The sequence below is a fragment of the Rhinolophus hipposideros genome (genome assembly GCF_964194185.1).
Source record: "Rhinolophus hipposideros genome assembly, chromosome: 7".
In the NCBI taxonomy this organism is placed as follows: domain Eukaryota; kingdom Metazoa; phylum Chordata; class Mammalia; order Chiroptera; family Rhinolophidae; genus Rhinolophus; species Rhinolophus hipposideros.
Window position 1 is genome coordinate 59,697,765 of NC_138053.1, and position 17,234 is coordinate 59,714,998.

Consider the following 17,234-nt stretch of genomic DNA (forward strand, 5'->3'; position numbering starts at 1 on the left):
TCATTGTGGTTTTAATTTGCATTCATTCTCCTCATTGACTAATGAGGTTAAGCATCTCTTCATGTGTTTCTTGACTATGTGCATATCTTCTTTGGAGAAATATCTATTCAATTCTATTGCCCATTAAAAAAATATTTTGTCTTCTTGTTATTGAGTTCTTTATATATTCTGAATATTAAGCCCTTATTAGATATATGATTGCCAAATATTTTCTCCCATTATAAAGGCTTTCCTTTCATTTGCTTGATAGTGTGCTTTAAAAGTTTTAATTTTGATGAAATTCAATTTGTTTTTAAATTTGTTGCTTATGCTTTTGGTGTCATAGCTAAGAATCCACTGGTCATGATTTACCCTTATATTTTCTTCTAAGAGTTTTATGGTTTTAACTCTTATATTTAGGTTGATTCATTTTGAGTTAATTTTTGTATATGGCATGAGTTAGGGGTTTAATTTTTTTTTTGGATGTGGAAATCCAGTTGTCCTAGCACTATCTGTTGATGACACTGTTCTTTCCCCATTGAATGATCTTAGCACCCTTGTAAAAATCAACTGGCCACAGACATATGACATGGGTTTATTTCCAGACTTTCTATCTCATTGCTTTATATATCTATCCTTATGACAGTACCACGGTGCTTGACTACTGTAGTTTTGCAGTTTTGCAGTAAGTTTTGAAATTGGGAAGTGTGAATCCTACAACATTATACTTCTTTTTCAAGATTTGTTGTTATTCAGGACACCTAGAAATTTCATGTGAATTTTAGGATCAGCTGTTTCATTTCTGCAAAAATGGCAATTTTGATTTTGAAAATGATTGTACTGAATACGTAGATAACTTTGGGTAGTACTGATATTTTAACGATATTAAGTGTTATAATCCATGAACATGGAATGTCTTTTATTTAGGTCTTCTTTAATTTTTTTCAGCAATGCTTTGTAGTTTTTGGTGTTCCAATCTTTCACATCCTCGGTTAAAATTTTCCCACTTATGTATTATTTTAGATGCTATCGTAAATGAAATACCTTTCTTAATATTCTTTTCAGATTATTCACTGTTAGTAAACACAACCAATTTTTGTGTGCTGATGTTACAGGCTTCAACTTTGCTGAATTTATTTATTAGCTTTAATAGCTTTCTTTCATATATAGCATTATGTCATCCTTGGGACTTTTTATATATAGTATTATATCATCTGTGAATAGAGATAAGTTTACTTTTACCTTTACAATTTGGACACCTTTTATTTTTCTTATCTAACTTCTGTGGCTAGATTTCTAGCACAGTGTTGAATAGCAATAGTGAAAGCAGGAATACCCTGTCTTAATCTAGGAGGTGGAGGGGAGCTTTCAGCCTTTCACACTGAGTTAGATGTTAGCTGTTGAGTTTTTAATAAATGTCCTTTGTCATGTTGAGGAGGTTCCCTTCTATTCCTAGTTTTTTGTTAGTTTGTTTTAAACATGAAAGGGTATTGAATTTGTCAAATACCTTTTATGCATTAATCAAGATTGTCTATTTTTTTCCTTTATTTTATTAGTGTGTATTTATTATATTGATTTCTTATGCTAAAACAACCCTTTATTCCTAAGATAAATACTATTTGGTCATAGTGTATAATCCTTTTAACATTCTACTGAAATAAGTTTGCTAGTATTTTATGGAGGATTTTTGCATCTATATTCATAAAGGATATTGATCTGTAATTTTCTTTTATTGTGATGTCTTTATTTGGCTTTCATGCCTGGGTCATGCTGGCCACATAGAATAAGTTGCAGTGTTCCCTTCTCTTTAATTTTCTCAGAAGACTTCTTTTAAATTTTGGTAGAATTTACCAGTGATATCATTTGGGCCTGGAATTTTTATTTTTTTTTCTTTACAATTTTATTGAGAAATAATTGACATACATCACAAGTTTCAGGTATACAGCATGATGGCTTCACACATAATGTGAAATGATCACCATAGGTTTAGTTAATATCTATCTTATAAATATAACAAGAACAATTTTTCTTCTCGTGATGAGAATGCTTGGGACCTATTTTCTTCACAACTTTCCTGTATGTAATATAGCAGTGTTAACTATAGTTATGTTGTCCATTACATCCCAGTACTTATTTATCTTATAAATGGAAATTTGTACCTTTTGGCCATCCTCCTCCAATTCTCCCTCCCCCCAACTCCCTGCTCTTGTAACCACAAATCTGATCTGTTTTTCTGTGTATTTGGTGATTTTTTTTAAAATTAAGATTCCACATAAAAGTAAGTCGTACAGTACTTGTCTTTCTTTGTCTGACTTATTTCACTTAGCATTATGCCTTCAAGTCATCCACGTTGTTGCAAATGTAGGCTTTCTGCACTTATTATGGCCAAATCATATTCCATTGTATATATACACACCACAACTGCTTTATTCATTCACCTACTGATGGACACTTAGGTTTCTTCCATGTCTTATCTATTGTAAATAATACTGCTATGAACATGGAGGTACAGTTTTGTGAGTTAGTGTTTTCGTTTCTTTTGGAAATATTCCCAGAAGTGGAAGTGCTGAATCATGTAGTAGTTTTAATTTTTGAGGAACCTCCAAACTGTCTTCCACAGTAGCTGTACCAATGTACATTCCGACCGTCAGTGCATAAGTATTACCTTTTCTCCACATCCATGCCAGCATTTGTTATTTCTTGTCTTCTTAATGATGATCCCTCTAACAGGCAAGGAGTGATATCTCACTGTGTTTTCAACTTGCATTTCCCCAGTGACTAGGGATGTTGAGCATCTTTTCATGTACCTGTTGGCCATTTGTATATCTTCTTTGTAAAAATGTTTATTCAGGTTCTTTGCCCATTTTTAAATTGGATTTGTTTGTTTGTTTGTTTTACTGTTGAGTTGTGTAAGTTCTTTATATATTTTGGATATTAACCCCTCATCAGATATGTTAGTAAATATTTTTTTCCCAATCCATAGGGTTCACTTTGTTCCTGGTTTATTTACTGTACAGAGCTTTTTAGTTAGATATAGTCCTACTTGTTTATTTTTTATTTTATTGCTTGTGCTTTAGGTGTGATTTCCAAAAAAAAATATTACCAAGACCCATGTCAAGGAGCCTTTTCCCTGTTTTTCAGGTCTCACATTTTTAAGTCTTTAATCTGTTTTGAGTAGATTTTTGTGAGTGGTGTAAGGCAGGAGTCAGGATTCATTCTTTTCCATGTGAATATCCAGTTTTTCCAGCACCATTTATTTTGGAGATTGTCTTTTCTCCACTGAGTATTGGCTCCCTTGTCAAGTATTAGTTGACTGTATATACTTGGGTTTATTTCTGTACTTTTGATTCTGTTCAATTGGCTTGTTTGTTTTCCTGCCAGTACCATACTGATTTAAGTACTCCAGCTTGAAACCAGGAAGTGTGATGCCTCCCACTTTGTCCTTCTTTCTCAGGATTTCTTTGGCTATTCCTGGTCTTTTGTAATTCCGTATAAATTTTAGAAATATTTTTTTCTAATTCTGTAAAAATGGCCTTGGAATTTTGGTAAGGATTGCATTGAACTTATAGATCGCTCTTGGTAGTATTTTATTTTTTAAATTTCATTTATTTACATTTAAAAAACAAACCCCAAAACAGTTCACTCATTTTCCCATACCCTACCCCCTCCTCTGGAAACCACCAATCTATTCTCAGTATCCATGAGATTTTTATCTATCTGTCTGCCTGTCTATCCTATCTATCTATCTAATCTATCTAATCTAATCTATCTATGTATCTATCTATCTATGTATCTATCTATCTATGTATCTATGTATCTATGTATCTATCTATCTATCTATCTATCTATCTATCTATCTATCATCTATCTATCTAATCTATCTATGATTCCACATATGATTCCACAAGAGAGATCATATGATATCTGTCTTTCTTTGTCTGACTTATTTCACTTAGCATATTGTCCTCAAGGTCCATCCATGTTAACACATAGCAAGATTTCATGCTTTTAGTATGGTTGAATAATATTCCATTGTACATATACACCACAATTCCTTTATTTATTCTTACATCAATGGACACATAGGTTGTTTCCATATCTTGACAATTGTAAATAATGCTGCAATGAACATGAGTGCACATATCTTTCCAAGTTAGTGTTTGTTTTTTTCTTCAGATAAATACTCAAAACTAGAATCAATAGATCATATGTTTGTTTTTTTCTTCAGATAAATACTCAAAACTAGAATCAATAGATCATATGGTAGTTCTATTTTTAATTTTTGAGAAACCTCCAAACTGTTTTCCATAGTGGCTGTACTTATTTTTGTTTTACATTCCCACAGACAGTGCCAACTGTCTTTTCTCCACCTCCTTACCAAAACTTGTTATTTCTAATCTTTTTGATAATAGCCATTCTAACAAGTTTAAGGTGATTTTTCATTGCAAGGTGATTTGCATTTTGCTGATGATTAGTGATGTTTGAGCACCTTCCATTAACTGTTGGCCATCTGTATGTCTTCTTTGTAAACATGTCTATTCAGATCCTCTGCCCATTTTTCAAATCAGATTGTTCTTTTGCTGTTGAGTTTTATGAATTATTTATATATTTTGGATATTAGCCCCTTATCAGATATATTTATTGTTTGTTAATATTTCCCCCCATTCAGTACAGTGCCTTTTCATTTCATTGTTGGTTTCCTTTACTGTACAGATGCCTTTTCATTTGATGTCATTCCACTTATTTTTGCTTTTGTTGCTTTTGCTTTTGGTGTTATTTTTAAATCATCATTACCAAGATTGATATCAAGCAGCATACCACCTATGTTTTCTTGCATTGTTTTAGGGTTTCAGGCCTTAAAGTCTTTAATCCATTTTGAGTTAATTTTTGTGTATGGTGTAAGATAGTGGTCTGGTTTTATTCTTTTGCATGTGGCTATCCAGTTTTCCCAACACCATTTATTGTAGAGACTGTCTTTTCCCCAGTGTATACTCTTGGTTGTTTAGTCACAAATTGATTGACCATATATACATGGGTTTATTTCTGGGTTCTCTTTTCTGTTCCATTGATCTATGTGTTTGATTTTATGCCAAAACCGTACTGTTTTAATTATTATAGTTTGAAATCAGGGAATATGATACTCCCAGCTTTGTTCTTCTTTTTTCAAGATTGCTCATGCTATTCAGAGTGTTTTACAGTTCCATATGAATATTAAAATTGTTGTACCTTTGTGGAAAAAAATGCCATTTGAATTTTGAATGTAACTGCAGTGAATCTGTAGATTGTTTTGGGTAGTATTAGGTTGGTGCAAAAGCAATTGCAGTTTAAAAGGTTAAAAATAATTGCAAAAAGCACAATTACTTTTGCACTGACCTAATATATGGATTGCACTGACCTAATATATGGATATTTTAACATTAGTTCTCCTAATCCACAAGTATGAAATATTTTTCCATTTTTGTGTGTGTGCTTCAATTTTGTCCATTAATGCCATGTAGTTTTCATCATACTTTCACCTCCTTGGTTAAACTTATTCCTAGGTATTATATTCTTTTTGATGCAATTGTAATTGGGTAGTTTTCTTTTTGATTGCTCACTATTAGTGTACAGAAATACAACAGATTTTTGTGCATTGATTTTTTAATCCCACAACTTTATTTCTGCATCTGTTGAGATGATCATATGATATTTATGTTTCATTTTGTTAATGTGGTGTCTCACAATGACTGTTGCAGATGCTGAACCACACTTGCATCCCTGGAATAAATCTCACTTGATCGCTGTATGATCCTTTTAACGCATTGTCGAATTTGGTTTGCTAACATTTCATTGAGGATTTTTGCATCTCTGTTCCCGAGGGGTACTGGTATGTAATAATCTTTCCTTGTGGCATCCATGTCTAATTTTGGTATCAGGGTAATGTTGCCCTCATAAAATGAATTCCCTTCTATTTTTTCTGGAAGAATTTGAGAAGGATTGGTATCAGTGTTTGAATGTTCGATAGAATTTACCAGTGAAGCCTTATAGTCTTGTACTTTTGTTTGTAAGTAGGTTTTGATTACAGATTCAATCTTTTTACTAGCAATTTGTCTGTTCGGACTTTCTATTTCATCATGATTCAGTCAAAACAGAATCAAGGCTTTTGGTAGTATTGACATTTTAACCACATTCATTCTTCTAATCCATGAACACAGGATACCTTTCATTTATTTGTGTCTTCTTTGATTTCTTTCATCAGTGTCTTGTAATTTTCATAGTAGAGATTTTTCACCTCCTTGGGTTAAGTTTATTCCTAAATATTTTATTTTCTTGATGCTATTATAAATACGATCAATTTTTCAGAAAATTCATCATTAGTATATAGAAACATTACTGATTTTTGCATGTTAATTTTGTATCCTGCAACATTACTGAATAGGTTAGTTCAAACTCTTTCTGGTTGAACCTTTAGAATTTTCTATATATAAAATCATGCCATCTGCATATAGAGACAATTTTACTTCTTCCTTTCTGATTCTGATGCCTTTTATTTCTTTTTCATACTTAATTGTTCTGGTTAGGTCTTCCAACACTTTGCTGAATAAAAGTGGCAGGTGGCACCCTTGTCTTGTTCCTGATCTTGGAGGAAAAGCCTTCAACTTTCAGCACTGAATACAAGGTCGCACAATTAAGTTCACAAACTTGTTGCAACGATGTTGCTAACCTTTTTTGATATCAGAGAGATTATTCATTATGAATTTGTACCAACTGGACAATTAACCAAGTTTACTATTTGGAAGTGCTGAAAAGGCTGCATGAAAAAGTTAGATGACCTGAACTTTTCGCCAACAATTCATGGCTCTTGCAACACAACAATGTACCAACTCACATGGCACTGTCTGTGAGGGAGGTTTAGCCAGTAAAAAAATAACTGTATTGGAACACTGTCCCTATTCACCTGATCTGGCCCCCAATGACTTCTTTCTTTATCCAAAGATAGAATAAATATTGAAAGGAAGACATTTTGATGACATTCAGGACATCAAGGGTAATACGATGACAGCTCTGATGGCCATTCCAGAAGGAGTTCCAAAATTGCTTTGAAGGGTGGACTAGGCACTACCATAGCTTCCCAATGGGAATACTTCGAAGGTGACCATAGTGATATTCAGCAATGAGGCATGTAGCACTTTTTCTAGGATGAATTTGCGAATTTGTCACACCTCATGTAATAGCAGAGGGTATGTCATATATAGCTTTTATTATGATGAGATATGTTCCTGTATTCCTGCTTTGTTGAGTATTTTTTAATCATGAACAAATGTTGAGTATTGACAAGTGCTTTTTCTTCATCTGTTGAGATGATCATATGATTCTGTCATTCTATTAATGTGATTTATCACATTTAATGATTTGCGTATGTTGGCCCATCCATGCATTGCAGGTATAAATCCAACTCGATAATGGTGAATGATATTTTTAATGTGCTGCTCTATTTGGTTTGTTGAGAATTTTTGTATCAATAGCCATCAGAGACATTGGCTGGTAGTTTTCTAGTAGTGTCCTTATCTGGCTTTTATATCAGGATAGTTCTGGCCTCATAAAATTGGGAGTATTCCTTCACGTTCAGTTTTTTCGGGTGGTAATTTTACTTTGGATAGTTGGTGACATTTACCAGTGAAACCATCTGGTTTCGGGCATTTTTTATTGGGAGATTTTTGATGACTGATTCAATTGTCTTACCAGTAATGACTCTATTTAGATTTTCTCTTTTTTTCTGATTTTGTCATGGTAGGTTGTTCATTTCTAAAAATGTTTTATTTTCCTTAGATTGTCCAGTTTGATAGCATATAGTTGTTCATAGTAACCTCTTATGATCCTTTGTATTTCTGTGGTATCAGTTGTAATGTCTCCTTTTTTATTTGTAATTTTGTTGATTTGGATCCTCTGTTTTCCTTGGTTAGTCTTGCCAAAGGTTTGTAAATTTTGCATATGTTTTTAGAGACCAACTCTTAGTTTGGTTAGTTATTTTCTTGTTCTCTATTTCATTGATTTTTGTTCTAATTTTATTTTTTCCTTTTGTTAACTTTCGGTTCAGTTTGCTCTACTTTTTGTAGCTCCTTACATAACAGAATTCAGTTACTTAGTTGGGTGTATTTTTTGCTTTTTTTAATTAAAGTTTATTGGGGTGTATTTTTTGCTTCTTAATGTAGGTGTTTATTGCTATGAACTTCCATGTTAGAACTACCATTGTTGCATCCCAGATGTTCTGGTGTATTGTGTTTCCATTTAATTTTTTTGAAACTTTCTAATTTCCCCTTTAAATTCTTTCTTCATTGCTTCAGGAAAATGTTGTTTAATTTCCATGCATTTTTGTGAGTTTTCCTAATTATTGATTTCTAATTTCATGCCACTGTGATCAGAGAAGATTTTTGGTATACTTTCAGTCTTCTTGAATTTGCTGATTTGTTTTGTGCTCTAATATATGGTCTATCCTAGAAAATGTTTCATGTGTGCTTGAGAAGAATGTGTATTCTGTGTTAGAATGTTTTGTATATGTCAGGTCCATTTTATTTGTAATGTTCAAATCTGTTGTTTCTTTATTGATTCTCTGTCTGAATTATCTACCTATCCATTGTTGAGAGTGGGGTATTAATGTCCCCAACTATTATTGTACTGCCATTTATTTTTTGGTTAGCTCTGTTAGTTTTTGCTTTACATATTTAGGTGCTCTGATGTTGGGCACATAAATATTTTATCTTCTCCAGGTATAGAATTCTTGGTGGACAGTATTTTCTTTCAATATTTTGAATATGTCATCCCATTCTGTCCTGGTCTGAAGTTTCTCTTGAGAAATGCACTGATAGTCTTATGGGTGTTCACTTTTATGTAACTTCTCTACTTTTGCTCCTTTTAAAATTCTTCCTTTTTCTTTGACTTTTGACAATTTAATTAAAATGTATCTCAGTGAAGCCCTATTTTTGATGAACCTATTTGGTGTCTTTTGGGTCTCATGGATCTAAACAGCCATTTTCCCCTTCAGGTTTAGAAAATTTTTAGCCATTATTGGTTTAAATATACTTTCTGCCCTTTCTCTTCTTCTTCTCCTGCAGTTCCTCTAATGCAAATATTGTTTCTTTTCATTTTGTCCCATAGGTTCTGGAGACTTTACTTTTTTCATCATCATCATCATTACTATTATTACTATTATTATTTTTTGCTCCTCGGGATATTTTCAAATGTCCTATCCTTGAGGTCACTGATTTTTCTTTCTGCATGGTCAAGTCTGCTTTGGAAACTGTCTATTGAGTTCTTCAATTATTACATTTTTCAATTCTAGGAATTCGTTTGGTTTTTATTTTGATGGTTTCTACTTCTTTGTCAATCTTCTTGTTTTATTGATGCATTTACCACCCCCCACCCCCCGAATTTTGTTTAGTTTTCTTTGTGTTCTTGTAGTTCACTAAACTTCCTTAAGAGGATTATTCTGAATTATCTGTCTGATGTAGATCTCCATTTCTGTAGGGTCAGTTATTGGATCTCTTTTAACTTCCTTTGATGGTGTCGTATTTACCTGATTTTTCATTATTCTTGATTCCTTACATTAGTATATGCACACTTGAATAATTGGGCTTTTCTTTCAGTCTTTACAAGTTTCCTTAGGCAGAGAAAGACCTTCCCCAATCAGCTCAGTTTGGGTTTCTGAGCGTGTTTACTGGTAATGTCCTTGGGCAGGTGGGCCTCCTGTTATGGTTTTGGGTTGAAGCAACTGTTTCAGCTTTAAAGTTGGAGATGGCGGGTAATGTACCATTGGCTGAGAAGTTGGATACGAATGCCAACTTTGTCCCCTACTCAAATGAGGCTGTAAGATAGGCTCAGTGGTTGCCTGAATTCTCTAGTCAGGTTTACTAGATAGTTAAGATGGAGTTATGAATTAGCTTCCCTGTCCTGGAAGGGTAGGATCCAGGGTTTGTACAGCTCATTGTTTGTGGACTCGAATCAGGCAAGAGTGTACACTAAATTCCCTGGTGAGGGAACCTTCTTCTTTTCTGCACCCTCCATGGTTCTGGCCAAAAAAAGAATATATATTCTTTCTAACTCCTTTTTTCTAATTATTCTTTTAGTTTTCAATAATAGTTGACATTAAATATTATATTAATTTAAGTGTACAATACAGAGTTTAGAGATTTACATAACTTGCAAAGTGATCTCCCAGTAAGTCTAGTACCCACGTAGCTCTAACTCTTTATAACCTGTGATTTTACGTTTTATTTTACATTTTAGTGGCATTGAATGTAACTCGTTTTTAAAGTAGTTGATGGTATGTAGGACTTATTACTGAGTCAGCTTTTGAAATAAATTTTAAATTAATAAGTATACCCTATAGCAAAAACAGAAACTGACTCTGCCACTGGAAAATAAATTGAAAATAAAAGACACTTTGGAATTCATAGGCCCTTTCAGAAAATTATCTTGTGAACGAAATGGTTCCAATTTCAGAAGAAATGTAAAGGTTCATGAACTTTCTACTAAAATACATTACTAAATCTACAGCATATTTTAAAATCTCTCTGACCTCCAACTTTCAGGAAAGTCAGATTTCTGGGTTATATTCAAACTCCTGCTGTTTGAGCAGGTACTACTTTTTTTTCTATTCTTTTCCATGTGGATATTCCTTCATTTATACTGAGCATGTTTAAACTTGCAGAATCGATCTGACACCTTCAGCAAACTAATGATCAAATAAAACAATTCCCCAGACTTTTATAAGAAATGGATGGATTTGTTATAAATATATCTCAGACACTTACATTTCAGCTGCATGTTTTTGTTTAGTAAGAAAAATTAGGGCATGGGATTTTAAACTGTAACCTTTTAAAATTTCTTTGACTTGAGTAGTATTTAGGAAAAAAAAATTCAACAGCATGGAACTTTTTTTTGTTTGCAAAAAGATCTTACTAAAACCTGTTAGCTAGTTCGCTTAATATGTATTTAATATTTTAATTTTATAGATATGTTTACATTTATATACTTATGTAATACATATTTTTTTTAGGAAACCAACTAACATGGCATGGCTGGAAGTCACGTCAATGTGATATTGATACCTGAGGATGCACTACCTGGAAATGATAGATATTTCTGGAAGAAGAACTAAGATTGACTGAGTCATCAGTTCAACTAGTACCTGACAAGAGATGAAAAATGCTAGCTCACATTTATATGGAATATTTCCATTCATTGACATTATCCATTTCATGTGTAACTACACAAAATAATGTATTTTTAGAAGGAAAAAACATATCTGCTTGCTCATCAATATCTGTAAGAAACTGTGTTGTAGGGTGAAAAGGAATGGGTCTATTCTAGGTTTTAAGTGTGAGCTAGCTTAATGGTTGAATTAATTCAAGAAAAGTATATATGAGCTTCATTGGCTAGAAAATCTAAAACTATGGTATAATGTTTTGTTTGCTGAAAAAACACTAATTTTGTGGAGCTAACGGCATCTGTTGGAAGATCCCCCTTCCCACATAACTTCCTTCCACCACCCTCACAAAATTAAGCTGAAAAGAAATTTTTCTTAGGGAAATAACATGGCACACTGTGTTTCCCAGAAAATAAGACGTAGCCAGACCATCAGTTCTAATGCGTTTTTTGGAGCAAAAATTAACATAAGATCTGGTCTTATATAAGACCCAGTATTATATTATGTTATATTATATTATACATTGTATTAAATGATATTAAAATAAGACCGATTCTTATATTCATTTTTGCTCCACAAGACGCATTAGAGCTGATGGTCCAGCTAGGTTTTATTTTTGGGTAAACATGGTAGATGGCACGGTATGTTTATTGAATAGTGTGATATAACTATGGGAATCACAGACCCCAATTTTCAAATATGATCTTAATTTAGTACCATTTTATTTTAACCAAGATGTTCCAATCAACTAATTACATGTGGTTTCTTATGAAAAATATTTACAATGAAGAATAACAAAAATACTACGTGTAATGTATAAGATTACTGAAACGTACGGCCTTAAATAAAAATTTTAAAAAGTAAAAAGAATATTTGTCAATGATATATCCGATAAGGGGTTAATATCCAAAATTTATAAAAAACTCAACTCCAAATAAACAAACAACCCAATTAAAAAATAGGCAGAGACCATGAACAGACATTTTTCTAAAGAGGACATACAGATGGCAGATAGACATAAGAAGAAATGCTCAAACTCACTAATCATTAGAGAAATGCAAATAAAAACCACAGTGAGATACCACCACACCCCAGTCAAAATGGCTATCATCAACAAACAACAAGTGCTGGCAAGGCTGTAGAGAAAAGGGAACTCTTGTGCACTATTGGTGGGATTGCAGATTTGTGCAGCTACTATGAAACTCAGCATAGAGGTATCTCAAAAAACTGAAAATGGAACTACCTTATGACCCAGCAATTCCACTCCTAGGTATCTATCCAGAGAAATCCAAAACTCTAATTCTAGAAAATTTATGCACCCCTATGTTTATTGCAGCATTATGCACAATAGGCAAAACATACAAACAACTGAAATGCCCATTGGTAGATGACTGAATTAAGAAAGTGTGCCACATTTATACAATGGAGTATTACGCAGCCATAAAGAAGAATGAAATCTTACCATTTGCAACAATATGGATGGACCTAGAGAACATTATCTAAGTGAAATAAGTCAGAAAGAGAAAGACAAATACCATATGATCTTATATGTGGAATCTAAAGAAAATAATAAATGAATGAACTAATCACAAACAGCCTCAGAGATATAGAGGAAAAACTGAGGGTTGCTAGATGGGGGTGGTGTCGGGATGAGGGAGAAGGTGAGGGGATTAGAAAGCAGAATCAGTAACCCCCACAAGATTGCCACAGGGATACGAAAGTCAGGTTGGGGAATATAATCAATAATGTAAAGATTTTATAGAGTATCCAATTGACACTTATCTTATTAGGGAGTCCACTTCAGGGATGGTGTAGATGCCTGATTACTGAACTGTACACACCTAAAGCTGAAGCTGAACAATAATGTATGTCAACTATTTATATATATATAGCTGTTGTTGCTCAGCTGAGCTCCTGACAGTAATATATTTCTTAAGTTAGGTTGTATAATACAGCTTTTGAATATCCTCCATAAAAACTTACAAAATGTTAAGCTCCGTGGAACTCCTATGGACAAATAAGGTGAAATCACAAGGAAGCAACTGTTTAAATTATAGCTTCCATACCCCAGAATACAAAAAGATGAAGGAAATTATGGGGTTATCAGAAAGGTGCTTCATTCTTTCTAAAATTTGGATGTACGGTAGAAGGTAGGATACAAAGGAATCATTTAAAGCACATAATTCATATTATAAATTTTCTCTTCTTTGGTATGAAATCCTTTAAGCAAGACTGAGTTCCTTATATTTGATTTCATACTATATTTGGGTTAAATGCGATACATTTTAAATGTTTCCATACCAACTCAGTTACTAACTACTTTGTAAAACAGTATGTGCTTATATAATGTTCTTGAACTACTTTGTTCATTCAAACCACTATATAAAGTTATATTTGTCCTTAAACTTCAACTTTGCCTCAACTATGCAGGCTCTGTTTCTTTCTCCTTTGGTCTCTGTCACTGCTGTACGGATCATATCGGTTTTCATACACAGAAGTCCTTCCTGTTCCCTGAAGATCATAGTTCCCCAGATCTGAACCTTTCCAACCAGACCTTGTACTATCATAAGGGGCAAATCTAAAATTGCACAGTAGTTCACGCTTTGACAGACCATGTTTTTTTTTTTTTTATAAAAGATGAAATTATACTTTGTCCATATTGTATGATTGTCATTATATAGTAACAAATTTTTAAAGGTGAAAGACGTAATCTCTTACCCTTATTTTGATAATTCCTTATGTTTATATAGAGTGAATAGTTATAATTTAGAATGTGCTTTCACATGAGCTCATTTGATCCTTATAACCAGTCTATTAATTAGGGGAGGCAGATATAATTATTCCCATTTTAAAGATCAGAAAACAGAAACAAAAGAAAAGGTATCTATGACAGCTTGAGGTCAAATGGCTAGTTAGGCCTGAACACAAAAAACTGGTTTTCCTAGTCCACTGCACACCTCTGAGACTCTCTACACAAAAGCTCTCCCACTTTCTATTTCTCCTAATCTTATGCGATAACTGTAAAATATTAAAACTAAATAAACTTGGCTTATGATAATGGATTGTTTCAATCTTATACCAGTGCTTTTGAATACCAGTGCTTTTGACATCCTGTTACTTTTGAGATAAATTTCATAATCTATACATTATTGACAACACGGTAAAGTCAGTGTAATCATGAGTTTCTCTCAAATTCTGCTCTCAAATTATTGCATAGTCTCCATTTTCTTCATGTGTATACCTGTAGCTTTCAGCAAAATCCTTACTTAAAATTGAACAATGCAGAAATGTTTCCACTAACATTTCTAAGACAGGAAAACGACAGTTTTAAAAAGAGAACTTGGACAAAGTAACAAGGCTTTTTTTTGAGGGGGGAGGGATTAGTTTCCTTACCTCCAAAAAGATGGAATGCTTTTCTGCAGCTTGGTAGGGGCCATTTTGCAGAGCTGGATTTCTGAAAGCTTTGTTTTATTTTCAAATATTCTTTAGTGAAGAATGTTTTTGTGGCATTGTTCAGTTCTAGAATAAAGTAAAAGAAAATAGTATTTTAAAACATTAACCTAAGTAAATGGCAGGAACATAAAAAATAATTGTATTTTGATAATAAATTCAGATCTCTTTAAGACAGTGGAGACAAAAGTAGAGCCAACTTTCTTTTTAACTCAGGCAAACATAATTCTCCCAAACTCACATTTGAGGCAATTTTGATCTGCCTACACATAAGAACATATACCTTATTGAGTAGCTCCTCGGTGATGAATAAGACACAGTTCCTGCAAGAAGACTGTAGAGTAAAAGATGGAAATAAACAAGTAGACAAAAAACGGGGAATAGTGTTAGGGGTGTAGGAACAGAATAGATAAAAGTACAATTACATGAGGCTCAGGAGAGATAATGGTAATGAAAAACCCTTTCAGAACTTTTTACTTCATAATCTCTTTATTTCATTCTACATGTGATGAGTTGAGAGCATTTACTGAGTCTAATGCTGCTGATTTGAGGAAGTTTAAAAATTTAGAAACAAATTTTCAACCTTTAAGAAGCTTGCTAATGAGATTGAAAAAGAAAAAAATTCATGTGACGTGAGCACAAACCAGAGAACACACATGATGATATTCACTTTAGTAGAAATTCTCTATATATGAGCCATAGAAAGCAAGGCAAGATCTGACCCAGACTGTCTAATGGTGCAGTTCTTGTCGGAGAGGCTAGTGCAGAGTTAGTTACTAACTTGAGAAGTAAACTATAGTCTTTCCATCAGTGGTCCTCTCTTACTTTCATCCTACAATTATTGCCTGTTTCTTCAGTTTCTATCCTATTCCAGGCTTTGAGCTTCTGTTCAAACCAGTTACATTAAATTTTCTCTATTTTTCCTAATTATTCCCTTGGATTGACTTTTACCTAATTCACAAGAAAAATGGATTCATGAAGTTTGTATTTAACAACAAAAGAAACAATGTAAAAAATAGACTACTGTAGGCAAGTGAGGTTATGTATTAAACCTACAACTCTCTAACTTCCCTGCCCCATTCCACACCCAAGAACCAGTAATTCAAGCATACAAGTTAGAGAAAAAATATTTTCATAATTTGTATACTCATTATGTATGCATGGAGTTCTTATGGCTAGTGAATTTATTATCCTTTATGTGTTTAACAGTTAAATCATTTCAGGTTGGATATGCCCACAGTGTTTTCTGCAGCAATGCACTGCTGTTTCATTGAAGTTCACTTTGCCCACTATCTATGAACGGCGCCTTAGTACAAGATGGTCATGGCACCATTACCTGCTTCCAAAGACTCATCAGTGTCACTCATACTGATAAAGAGAATGGAAGAAGCTATCAAATGACTTATAACTCATTCACTGACAGTAACAAATATCTTCTTGCAGGACTTATCCTTAAGCAGTGATGACTAATTCATGGTCTTTTCTGATAAATTAAAAATTCCATGGTTGCTTTGGCTATTTGGGGTCTTTTGTGATTCCATACAAATCTGATGATTTTTTTATTCCACTTCTTTAAAAAATGTCATTGGGATTTTGACGGAGATGCATTATATCTGTTTATTGCTTTGGGTACTATGACCATTTTAACTGTATTGGTTCTTTCAATCCATGAACATGGAATATCTTCCCATTTCTTTGTGTCTTATTCAATTTCTTTTAATAATGTCTTGTACAGGGCTGGAGGTATCACACTGCCTGACTTCAAATTATACTACAAAATGACAATAATTGGCAGAAAAACAGACACCCAGATCAATGGAACAGAACTGAGAACCCAAAAATAAATCCACATATACGTGGGCAAATATTTTTTAACAAAGATGTCAAAAGAATACAATGGAGAAAACAAAGCCTCTTCAATAAAGGGTGCTGGGAAAATTGGAAAGCCACATGCAAAAGAATGAAACTAAACTGCTATCTGTCACCATACACCAAAATTGACTTAAAATGGATCAAAGACCCAAATATAAGACCTGGAAAAATAAATTGCATAGAAGAAAACATAAGTATTAAACTTACGGACCTTTGTCTTTTTTAGAGAGGATTTTATGAATTTGACCTCATAGGCAAGGGAAGTAAAAGCAAAAATAAATGAATGGGACTATATCAAACTAAAAAGCTTCTGCACAGCAAATGAAACCATCAACAAAACAATGAGGCTTTCAGTTTTCAATCCCACATATGAGTGAAATCATATGGTTCTTAACTTTTTCTGTCTGACTTACTTCATTTAGCATGACAAGATCCATCCACGTTGTGACTATTGGCAGGCAGTATTTGAACAAGACAAACAAACAAAAACTCATAGACACAGACAACAGTTTAGTGGTTACTAGAGGGGAAGAGGAAAGAGTGGTGGTAGAAGAGGGTCAAGGGGGTCAAATATATGGTGATGGAAGGAGAACTGACTTTGGGGGGTGAACACACAAAGCAATACATAGATGATGTATTATAGAATTGTACACTTGAAACCTATATAATTTTACTAACCAATGTCAACCCAATATAATTAACAACAACAACAACAACAAAAACAATCCAATTAAAAAAATGGGCAGAG

The 17,234-nt window shown here is 33.3% G+C and overlaps 1 protein-coding gene across 4 annotated transcripts in view; it reads right to left on the bottom strand.

Annotated features, from left to right (window-relative positions):
- Nucleotides 1–17,234, bottom strand: part of RNF180 (ring finger protein 180) — a 139,102-nt gene that overhangs the window by 10,208 nt on the left and 111,660 nt on the right. For all 4 annotated transcript variants that reach the window (XM_081053319.1, XM_081053321.1, XM_081053320.1 and 1 more), the window contains exon 7: nt 14,558–14,683. In XM_081053319.1, coding sequence (XP_080909445.1) covers nt 14,558–14,683 — 126 coding nt within the window. The remainder of the gene's footprint in view (nt 1–14,557; nt 14,684–17,234) is intronic.